General features: G+C 41.9%; 1 protein-coding gene across 1 annotated transcript in view; it reads right to left on the bottom strand.

The window, feature by feature from the left end:
• The window catches only part of LOC149845426 (uncharacterized), a 34,490-nt gene that overhangs the window by 3,701 nt on the left and 18,199 nt on the right, over nucleotides 1-12,590 (bottom strand). The window contains exon 3 of the mRNA XM_089997618.1: nucleotides 10,667-10,784. Coding sequence (XP_089853744.1) covers nucleotides 10,667-10,784 — 118 coding nt within the window. The remainder of the gene's footprint in view (nucleotides 1-10,666; nucleotides 10,785-12,590) is intronic.

The raw sequence follows: 12,590 nt of genomic DNA, 5'->3' as shown, positions 1-12,590 counted from the left end.
GAAGACTCGCTCTTCTGCAGATTATAACAAAATTGTGCCACATCAAGGAGCTTCACCCAATTTTTCTGATTGGCACTAACAAAGTGCCTAAGGTACTGCTCCAGTATCCCGTTGATACGCTCTGTCTGCCCATCTGTCTGCAGATGGAAGCTTGTTGAAAACAACAACTCAAAGCCAAGTAGTTGAAACACTTCACGTCAGAACTTGCCCGTGAAGCGAGCATCGCGATCACTCACAATGTTCTTTGGTATGCCTCAGTGCTTCACCACATGCTTTACGAACAACTCTGCAGGGCACTCCTTGGAAGCTGAGATGAAGGTGGCATACTTTGATAAACGATCCACCACAACCAAAATAGAACTGAGGCCCTCTATCTTCGACAGACTAACAATAAAGTCCATGAAGATGCTATCCCAAGGACGTTCTGGAATTGGTAGAGGCTCAAGGAGACTGACAGTCTTCTGGTTTGTCCTCTTATCTTGCTGGCAGATGAGGCATGTCCGCACATACCCCTCAACGTCGTCTCTCATCAGCGGCCAATAGTAGCCGCGCTCAAGGAGTGCTAAGGTCCGCTCCTGACCAGGATGGCCGGCCCATAGTGTATCATGGCACTCCTTGAGTAGCTCTCGGCGAAGGCTTCCCCACCGTGTCACAAAGATGCGTCCCCCTTTTGTTACGAGGAGGCCATCCTGTATCCAAAATCGCCGAGTCTTTCCTGCCTGCGTCAGAGAAACAAGGTGTTGTGCGGTCGGATCCTGCTGCGTGCCTTCGCGGATGCGGCTCAGCAATGCACCCGCCAAATGCACTTCAGAAGGCTCCGCGCGCACAGCTGCCAGTTCAGCCCTACGGCTCAGAGCATCTGCCACAACATTGGTCTTTCTAACCTTGTACTCCAAGGCAAAGTCGAACTCAGCCAAAAACATCTGTCGTCGAGCTTGTTTAGGCGTCAACTTCTTCTGCGTCTGAAAATAGCTCGTGGCCACATTGTCCGTCTTGACGACGAACTCGGCACCCACAAGGTAGTGCTGCCAGGTCCTAAGGCAATACACAATGGCGGTCATCTCACGTTCATGCACTGTGTAATGCTTCTCTGCATCTTTCAGCTTGCGACTCTCATATGCGATCGGATAACCATCTTGCATAATAACTCCGCCAATGGCAAAGTCTGAGGCATCCGTGTGGACTTCAAAGGGTCTCGAATGATCAGGCAGTCGCAGCACTGACTCCCTCACTAAGGCTTTCTTCAAGTCATCGAAGGCATCTTGGCACGCTCCTGTCCAGAGCCATAGCCGATTCTTCTTTAACAAATCTGTGAGGGGCGCAACAATGAGGGAATAGCCTTCAATGAAACGTCGATAATAGTTTGCCAAACTGAGGAATGACCGCAATTCTGGCACTTTGCTTGGCGGAACCCATTCCTGGATGGCTCTTATCTTCTGCCCATCCATACGCAGCACACCACACCCCACAATGTGGCCAAGGAAGCCGATCTCCTCCTGCCCGAAGAGACACTTCTCTCGTTTGACACAGAGGTCATTCTCCTTCAGCACCTGAAACACTGTTCGCAAGTGCCTAACATGTTCCTCCATGCTGTTGTTGTAGATCACGATATCATCCAAGTAGACTACCATAAACTTGTCTAAGTAAGGGTAGAAGATCTGGTTCATTAAAGTCGTGAACGTAGCTGGAGCATTTGTCAACCCGAATGGCATTACTAGAAATTCGTAGGCACCATAGCGGGTGACGCAAGTTGTTTTCGGCTCATCACCTTCGGCAATCCTCACCTGCCAGTAACCCGATCGCAGATCTAGCTTGGAAAAGATACGGGCACTGCCTAGCTGATCGAACAAGTCCGCTATCAATGGCAATGGGTACTTGTTCTTCACCGTGACCTTATTCAGAGCACGATAATCCACACATAACCGTTTAGAGCCATCATGTTTCATCTGAAAAAGGACTGGGGTACCGAATAGGGCTTTTGATGGACAAACAATGCCTGCGTCCAACATCTCGTCTAGCTGCCTGCGCAGCTCCTTCAGTTCAGCTGGCCCCATACGGTATGAAACCATTGCGGGAGGCTTCACTCCCGGGGTCAACTCAATCTTGTGGTCGACCTCACGTCTTGGCGGAAGACGCTTTGGCAATTCCGGAGGCATCACCCCCCCAAAACTCCTCCAATAATGGGGCTAGGGTCGGCGGCACTGTTGCTTTTACCTTCCCTTCATCTGCACGCATTGCAACTAAGAATGTTTGCTCCCCATGCTTGACACCCTTCTTCAATTGCATTGCCGATAACACTGAAAACTTGCCTTTTTGCGTAAGGCACTGTACTGTGTGGGACAGGTCTGACCCCATGATCGTCAACATATTAAACTTTGGCAACATCATAACATTCTGGCTTCGCAGAAACTCCATACCCAAAATCACCTTGAAATCGTCCAGAGACACCACAGAGAAGTTGGCTTTGCCGACCCAACTCCCCACTTGAGTAGCCACATCTCTTGCTTCACCAAGGATGATCTTGGCCTCAGAGTTTACTGTTTTGATAGTCCTCTGCTTTGGCCCAGTTTTCAAGCCCAACCACTCTGCCTCTTCCCGCGAGACAAACTTGTGTGTGGCCCTGAAGTCTATCATTGTTGAAGTAGACTTTTCATTCATAATGACTTCTACGTACATAAGTTCTTTACTGACCTGCATGTTCTTAGCTGCTCAACTTCTAACAGCGTTGATCGATCACATGGCCCCCATCCTTGGTTGCATGGTCTCAGTGTCACTGCATTCAGTATCGTTGCATTCTTCCTGTGCAACATTGGCTTGTCGGTCGTCCTTTACAAGGCGCTTTGGGCACTGCCTGGCGATATGTATATCGCCGCATAACCAACATGTCACAACCGCACCCTTGTTGTTGTTGTTATGCTTTGTGAAGTTCTGTTTCTTTTCGGATTGATGGTGTGTCGACGCCTCACCTTTATCATTGCGCTGCTCATCCTTCTTGCCTCCGTGGTCCGGCTTCTTCCCAATTTTGGTTGATGGGGTGAAAGGCTTGCGCTGAGTGTCAACTAAGCGCTCTGCCGCCACATATGCATCCTCCAAAATACGGGGGTTACTCCTTTCCACTTCAGACTGTGCCCATGGCTGAAGTCCCACAATGAACCAGTTGAGCATGTCGTCTTCTAGCATGTTAGGTATCTCCAGCATAAGCTTCTGGAACTTTCTGACATAGTCTTGCAACGAACCAGTATGTTTGAGCTCACGAATCATCCAATAAGCCTGTCTCTGTGCATTTCTTGGCATAAAGTAGTTGCGCAACTCCATTTTGAAGTCATCAAAGGTGTCTATCACACATTGACCCCTATCCATGTCATTGCGCTTCCGCCTCCACCAAGCGATAGCATCTCCATCAAGTAAGGTCGTTGCAGCCTTAATCCTCAGATCTTCGAGGGTCACATTCTGGATATCCAAGTAGTCTTCTACTTGGAACAAGAAGTTCTCAATGGCCTTGCTGTCACGAGAACCATTGAATTTTGTGGGTCTTGGCACGTCAATCATTGATGGCCTCTCACCATTTCCACCATTTATGGTCACCGTCTGCTGCAACGTACGGTTCTTCAACTGAAGCTCCCCTACTTCAGTCTGCAAGTCGGTCACTGTAGTCGTCAACAAAGTGACCTGCCCTATTAATAAGGTTACCTGCTCTTGCAGGCTCGCCACCACATCATTCAGTCCATTGAATGATTCACATGCGCGTGAAATCGCTTCCTCATGTGAAGTCACATCTTCCACCAGCTTGTTAACTGTTGCAACCAACTCTTCTTGGCCCCGAGGTGAACCCATCTCCTCAGCTTCAGCAACTGCCTTGCCTTTGGTGTTGTGCAAGTTTTGATAAGGCGCCACGATGTCTTGCTCACAAATCGCAGCCTGTCGGCGTGCCTGTCGACACAGACTCTGGAGTCCCTTCTCCAGTACGAGAACAGGCTCTGGTACCACTTGTCACGGGCCTATTTCCTTCAATGGGCCAGCGCGGCGCGACGGTCCTTCCTCACCGCCGCAAGCCTACTTGTCAGCTCGCTTGTTGATCGCGGAAGCTTGTAATCAGAGTGCAAGAGAGCAAGAGAGAATAGAGGGAGAGAAATTGCAATCACAAGAAGCAATCACAACGAGGGTGAACAAAAGAAAGCTCAACGCATTTACTTCATTCACAATTTTGCCCGCAGGCTATTACAGTTCAAGTATATGGGTTGCCCCTTCGGGGTATTGATTCACCTGAAACGGGCAGCTTACATCAGAGTCAACAAAAGCAAAACAGACTCTAAGCGCAACTGTACACTGTAAGTCGCAAGGGAACACCTTTAATATAAATTACAATGCTTCTTAAGCATTTTGTGCATGAATAAAGTATTATTTATTTTTCAAGTGTTTTTTCTTTTATACCCTTTCAAGGGTCATGCTTGTAGTGTCTCTAATAAACACTTGTTTGTGAGTTATTTGTGCATTTGTTGAAGACTACCATTTCATTACATGGTATCAAAGCTACGAAATCCTTAGATCTTGAAGTGCTTTTGCCTCGACTTTCGTGCCACATTTACAAAAGGTGTTTCATCACCTTGTTCTTGTTGGCTCAAGAAGATTTGTTTGAAGGCAGACTTGTGCTACAAAAAATTTGGTTTTGTATCCTCTATCTTATTCCCTTGTATAATCTTTTTCTTTTCTTTTCTTTTCTTTTCTTTTTTTTTCTCTCTCTCCTATTTATTCCTCTCTTACCCTTGTAAAAGATGAATGACAATGATAAGATCACCATCATTCCTATGAAGCTAAATGATACTAACTAATGTAATGTGAGCTTCGATTATGAAGCACCACATTTGGGGGAAAAGTTTATGGGGGTATAGTGGATGGTTCCGATTCGGAACCTAAACTATCTCTTACCAAGAAAGAGGGTGATTAAGAGGTTCCGCTAACGGAGGAAGAGAAGATTAAGGCGTTAGCCACTTAAGAAAAGAAATAGAAAAAGTGAAGGATAAGGCATGCAAAAATTATGTCATGGGTCATCAATAGCGTAGACATTAAAAAATGCTCTAGTCTAGCTAAGTTTGAGCATGCCGATAAGGCTCGAGAATACCTCAAAACATGTATTCCCTTAAAAATATTGCACATGTGTGCAATTTACAAGACAAAGTTCGGACAATGACTCAAAAAGATAAAACTATTCGAGAATATTACAATGAGTTATCCGAACTTTGGGAAAAGTTGGCTATTCTTGAGCCCAAATGACATTGTGCCAAAGATATCGAGCTTCGCCAAAAGCAACTAGATATGGAACATTTCTATTAATTTGAGAATGGTCTAAGGCCAGAGTTTGAATCCACCAAATCGGCCCTTTTACATCGTGGAAAAATTCCTTCTATTGTTGATACTATAGAAGAGCTCACTATGGAGGAAAATAAACTTAGAAAAAATACTCCAAAAGTTTATGATGACTCAGTTTTAGCTATGTCTAGACCGGAGAATCATACTCGTACTTACAAGCCGCTTCATTTTGGAAGGCAAAACGGTGACTTTGATAAAAGAAAAGTCATTTGTTTGTCATGAACCAAGGCACTATAGGCCTCAATGTCCAAAGTTAAAAAGAAGAGAAGAAAAAAGAGTTGCATCTGTTGAATCCGAGTCAAAAGATCAAGATACACCTGTATCTATAGCTCAATTTGGGGTCGGTATGGGTTCGGGTCGGTATGGAATCCATTTTGGGGTTCAAAATTCATGGGTTGGGTTGGATTCGAAGCGAACTGCGAACCAAACCCAACTGGGTAGGCTGGATATGGGGCTGCCAGACCCGGACCCGCTCCTGAGAACCCAAAGGGTGGTCCTCGGTAATCGGGTTCGAACCCGATTAAAATAAGTTCCTGACCGGTCCCTGAGGGGTCAGGTCCGGACCACAGGGGATCGATCCCCTTAGACTTCGAGTTGCCGACGACCGCACCCCTGTGCGTGGGTGCTGGGAGGGTTGACAGTCCCGTCCCTGCATGAGCTGATGCTAGCACACCCACGGACTGATCCGACGTCACGCTCGGGCCATGCAGGCCGGGTCCAGCCTGCATTCCCAGGTGCGTGGGTCGATGCCAGGTCTGCGGGTTCACGCCAGTGAGGGGAGGATCTCCAAGAGGCCCCAGAGTCGGCAGCATCGCAGTCGCACCAGAGTTCAGGGTGGGCATACCTTGTTGAAGCGTCTCTCGATAGATAGGCCTGTGCAGACCTTCTCCAAAACCCTCCTGAGATATCGCAGGTTGAGGACCCAGTTGGGCTGGGTCGATCGTTGCAGCCGCGATGACACTTATTGCACCATTGCCCACGGTGGTACCCACTGGTTGGGTTGTCGTCATCTCCATCATACGCATCATAGGGTCTTCGGTGCTGATCTCTTCCTGTTCTCTGCCGTGTGCCGAATCGGTCATCGCCTCTTGAGCCATGCGGCTGTCGATGGAGGATGTCGGCTCTAATACCACGTTGATGCAGCCTTCAGCGGGCTGCTATAAAGGCAGCGAAGACACAGTTGCTGGAGGCGATCTCTAACCTTCGCGTGAGCTTGATGGAGGCTGGAAAGGCACGACTGGGTACAGTCGTAGGCTGAACAGGCTTTAAAACAATGAAAACTCACCCAGATGGTGATGGTGGACTTATTTTATTAAATACCCAATGTCAATGACAGGTTGTTGATAAACAAATTAAAAGAAATGGTAAACAACGAACAGTAATGAAAGAAAAGGGAAAACGACAGGGAAAGAAAGTAAGGCTGGTGAGAAAAGAAAACAAGTAATTATTCTCCAAAACTGCTCTCACGCAACCCTAAGCCGTGCTTTTAAAGATGGCCACTGGATCCGGGTCTCGGTCCGAATCCGGACCCTGACCGGTGTTGAGTCGGGTCTTCCTTTTTCTGAAGTAGGTGCGCGTTATCTCCCTGCATCGAGTCGACTCACATGTGGTCGGATCCTGCTGCTGGGTCCACTCGTGCCTTCCAAATGGTGGGTCGGGTTCCCTGGTCGTGCCAGGGTCACAGGGTACTGGTACCACCTGTTGTGCATCACAAATGCATACTCAACATCTAATGATGAATGGATGAAGTATCTAACAGTTTGCTTTTTATGCTCATAATGATGAAGGTGATGCTTTGCCATTACTTGATAGTATTAACTTGGTTTTCAATGGCATTATCTTAAAAATTTGTCCTTCCTTCATATTGAGTAACGAATAGATATATCCATATGCATAAGCATATGACATAAATAAACGCCATATAAGATACTTTACAGGTAATGTCATGTCTTAAACAGTAGCATGTTTTGTACATGTCCACATCCAAGAATACGTATACATTAATATTTGCTAAGGTTCATGAGCCAATACACATCCTTATGCAGATTTATATAATGATACTCATGAAACAATAATTTACCATGGAATAGACATGTATAGCATAATCAAAATCAAGTATGCATTGGTTATTGACATGCTCATGCAAACTTCTATGAAAATATACATGCTTACACAGATTTTTCTTTTTCACACCACCATACATGCATCCAACGTCCCATTCAATGGAAAATCCATGGGAATCCAAACAAGCATAGAACACCCACTCAACATGCTACTTTTATCAAGCAATAAAATTCTGTTTTGACATGTACATGATTTTATTTCATTGAAAAGATATAAAGAACCAAGAATACATCCATGAAAATCGATATCCATAAAAAACAACCTCTAAATAAACACTTTTACCACAAATAAAAATTTTGTTTTAGCATGTACAGAATTTTATTTCATTGCAAAGATGAAAAGAATCAAGAATACACACATGAAGGAAGATCCATGGATCATCCTCCATGTATCTTTGAGAAAACATGCATAAAAACACTTTTTTTATGGATTTCCATCAAAATATTGCATGGACATCCAATCTATATCAATTTCTCACTTGATTCAAGAGAGAAAACTCATACCATGAATAAAAACTTGAAGAAAAATAATGGTGAAAGTTGAAAAACGTGGGTAGATGGTTGGAGAAGTCCAAACTCCTCTTCTTCCTCCTTTCTTTTTTTTCCTCTCCTTCTCTCTCGTCTTTCTTTTCCCCTTTCTCTTTTTCTTTCTTTCTTTTTGATCTATTTATAGGGCTCTAGGTGGGCTGGAGAAGAGAGTGCAGCCTCAGCTGGAACTCTCTTTTCTCTTAGAGTTTTCTGTAAAGTTCGGAACCCTTAAGTTTAACTTTTTCAAAGTTTTGTTTTATTTGAAACTCCATGCATTTCTAAACTTCTTAGATGTTTCTAGGTGTGTTTAAGGGCTCTATTAAGAGTCCTAAACAACCCTCAAAATAATTTTTTGGAATTACATTAAATTAATTATTTATTTAATATTAAATAATAAATAAATTTTCATAAGCTTTCAAAAATTAGGGTTCTTAACATTAATAAACCCCAATTTAAAGGTTTTTGATGAATTTAAAGTTGGAAAAATCATTGGGCGTGGATCCACGATCTAAATCCATCTCAAAAATTCAAATGGGTCTTGAGCTGGATCAAATACAGATTAATATGGGTCTTTGATAGAGTCCAAATCCATATTAATTTGAATCAAATCCATCAGATCGGGTCCGATCTAAATCTAGATCTGAACCGACAAACTACTCAATTTTTGAAAAAATACCATTTTCGGGTTAACCGTAGCTCGAATTAAGGAAAATAAAATATTGTTGCGCTCAGAATTTCAAGATGCATCTACGATATATAACTCGAATTTCACTTCTGAAATTTGTCCAAAAATAACCTGAATCTCACTCAAATTTCGCTTGAATTTAAAAGTCGAAAATTAAAGTTTTTCTCATGTTTTAAGTGGCTCGTTTAGACCTAGTTGATGAGACCTTGGCCAAGCCCATACTCAAAAGCATCGGCCAAAAATTGAGAATCAAACGATTTTTCTTCTATACTTGGCCAAATATTCGAAAAACCTAAAAATGTCCATGTATGAAAATACGTGATATTACACCCATGGCTATTCCAACTCAGTTGGGTCATAATTCTTCAGATGATGCTAATTTTCCCGAATCTGAAAAATATTGAAGCATTGTTGGTACCGTATAGTACCTTATTTTCATGTGTCCATATTTATCTTTCTTAGTGAATCAAGTATATCAATTTATGCTTAAACCTCAAATGTGTCATATGGAAGCAGTCAAGAGGATTCTTAGATATATTAAAGGCACTCTTTCAAATGGTCTCATATATCTCCGAACTTCTTCGGTGAGTCCTCATATCTCCATCGAAGTTGTAGCATATTCTGATCCAGATTGAGCCCATGATTCTCTCACAAGGCGTTGGGGTACAGAGGCGGAATATCGGGCTATGGCAGTTGTTATTGCGGAAACAAGTCTTATTCAGCTTGCATCAGCATATATCGAGCTCTCTGCTCTATTGTGATAATAGGAGTGTGATTGCTATCTCTACTAATCCAGTTCAACATGATAAGATGAAACATGTCGAGATTGATCAACATTTTGTTCGGGAAAAAGTTTAAGCCAGAGAAATTCAGCCAGTCTTTATTCGAGGAGAGGACCAAGTGGCTGATCTTTTCACCAAGGCTCTTACAGTTCACCGTCATTAGAATCTAAAATCCAAACTATCTATGGTCGTCAACCACGCTCAGTTTGAGGGAGCGTGTTAGAATAGTGTTAGAATGATATTGATATTCATGGGTTTTGGATCCATATCCAGACCCGATATGCATTATTCAATATGGCATTTTTTATATGTAACTATTTTTTTCAAGTATAATTCTTCCAGTTATGTATTCAATCCTCGCAATGTTGACCTAAAGGTATTATTTTCCTTCACATCCTACATCATTTAGTTTGTTTTCTTTTCATAAAAGAGGGATCTGTTACAGAACTTTACATCTGCCCACCTGCTCTACCAAATTCTTTAGACCCACTTGCCACGGTTGAAAATTCAAAAACACTATAGGAAACATATTAACGAACCCACCTGTGATTAACCCCCATCATGATGGCAGAAGGAAAAGCACTAGGGTCCAAAAAAGACTATTGCCCCGAAAAAATGAAATTTAACTGTTTTCCCCCCACAATAACATTGTTAACTACTAAAAGTAACTTGGCCAATTGACATATGCAACCGTGGTTATATTGATGGAAATGATGGGTGGAGATGCTTGACATTTTGAAAATGTCAGTAGGCTTCTGACTTTTAAGATAAAGAAGGTGCAGGAATTAGGCAAAAGGTAGGTGGGAAAATGCAAAATTCACAACTTTTACCCCATTAACATATTTAAATACTTTTTTCACCTCCTTAGGAATACTATACATTCATTTTTTAAGTTATTATAATTTGTTAAATCAACTTCCCAGGAAGCCAAAAATGACAATTGCATTGAAACAAACTATGAACCTCTTTCATTTTTTAATTTTGGGACTTTTGTAGAGTACTTAAAATATCAAAGTAGCTCATATAGCTATCTGTTTTGATCCCAGTGAAGCATACAAAAATGGAACAATACTTCCTAAAACATAGAAGAAAAGCGGAATTATAAGTATTGTAACTTAATTATAAAAGGAATGCCACCAAAACGTTAAAGCCCAAAATTTCTCATTGGCAAAGAAGCTCACTTGGTATGCAAGCATGGTACGCTGTGCATCTGGAGTGGTAAGAACAATCACTGTTCCAGTTGTTGCATCCTTAATAGGTGCAGATAGAAAAGCTACATCTGCTCGATGCAATTTCGATCTGAAAGTACACTATATCAATATCATAAATCCCATGCTGTGCCTAAGGTACTGCATCACGTGCATTAAACTTGTGTAACAACGTGGATGCATACAAAAAGAAAGAACATCAAGTGCAGTAAATAGTGATCTACATGATAAATTAACAAAAAGAATCTGTCATAATTGTCCTAAACAGTGACCAAAGAATCATGCTTCAGCTTACAGTAATGACATGTCAGATATCAAAAGTTGTCATCTTCCAATATCAAATTGGAGAAAAAATGTGAATTTAGATTCAATAAACTTCCTGGCAATCATATTCTAGAATAACTAAAAAAAATGAAACTTCATACCACACTTTCCAGCTATGTCACACGGACTCTTCTAACAGGGCACCGCACCCGTGTCACACCCGCCTAGGTGCAACACTTGGACACAACTTCATTTGTGTTAGGTGAAGTAACCACACTGAGGTCCATTTTTATCCAAAAGTAGATTCAGTTAACCCTAATCAAGTCCATTTTTATCTATATTATATATATAAATACATAAAGGAACACAAATACAAGTAGTGCTAACTTAAAACTGTTAAAAATTTTATATATATATATATATATATATATATATTCTCCCCACAACCCCGCACCCAAGTTTTTTTAAAGTGCCGCATCCGCACCCGCACCTATGTGACATAGCTTTCCAGAAAACCATAAAAGAGAGACTATGTTTCAACTGACTAATACCAACTTCAACGAGAATAAGAGAAGACATAACAAGATAGATGCATAAAGAAAAGAGACATCATTAAACATCTAAAAAGTAGAAAATGTCCCTTTTCCTTTTGTGTAGAAAGAAAATAAGCACTAAATTAGGTATTTTCAAAATTCATTTTGCCATAATTCATTTGTTAGTGAGAAGATCCAGACCCACGGTCCAGATTCAGTTGGTGGGTCCAGTCTACTCCAAAGAAAGAAGTAAACTTACAATGCTAAGGACTTCTACATGGAAACTCAGCACAAGTTGGAAACTTCCCATGACAAGGAAACCTACAATGAAAAGGAAACCCAAGGTGATAATAAAATTGGGTTTCCTTCCTTCGCGCCAAACCCAGAGGAGATCCAATGGATCGCACTAAATACTAAGTTTCCTATTTAAATCCTAAGTTTAGGCGATAATTAAGAAAGTTCCTTGTAAATCTCCTAAACTCTCTCTCTTGTAAACATTATAAATAGTGAAAGGCTCCACGTGGAGTTAACCCATTGTGAATGTAGGTGCTAGACACAACGAACCACGTTAAATTCAGTTTTCGTGTGTGCCTGATTTATCTTTATGGTATCAGTGCTACATGTCCTGGGTGAGAGAGATTTGTAGTCTTCCATGGCTTCATCATCCATTGAGAGTGTTGTCAAGTTTCCCTACCCATTTAACCTGAACGTAGCAAATTTTTACTGAACCACTCCAATTTCCTTCTATGGAGGACCCAACTCAGTTTGATTGAGAGCCAAGATATGAGTGGGTTCATTGTATTTAGAGTTGTTGGACTGTGTCAGTCCAACAGCTCTATTGCTAGTCAAGTCTGGACAGGACTTGACTAACAACAGTCATTCTAGTTCAAACAGAACTAGATGACATAAAGACAAAAAATAAAAATAAAGGAAAAAAATTACATAAAAGAAAGAAATGAAAAATGTATATATATATATAATAATATAATTATATATATACAGTTTTACATTTTAAAACTCCCCCTCAAACTTACGGTACAATGAGCAAAAGTTTGTCTAAGAGAAAGTGAAATCGGGGAGCAGCGAGAGGCTTTGTAAAG

The sequence above is a fragment of the Nuphar pumila genome, chromosome 2, assembly GCF_984573655.1.
Source record: "Nuphar pumila chromosome 2, dmNupPumi1.hap1.1, whole genome shotgun sequence".
NCBI lineage: Eukaryota > Viridiplantae > Streptophyta > Magnoliopsida > Nymphaeales > Nymphaeaceae > Nuphar > Nuphar pumila.
This window is presented reverse-complemented; position numbering and strand designations above follow the sequence as displayed.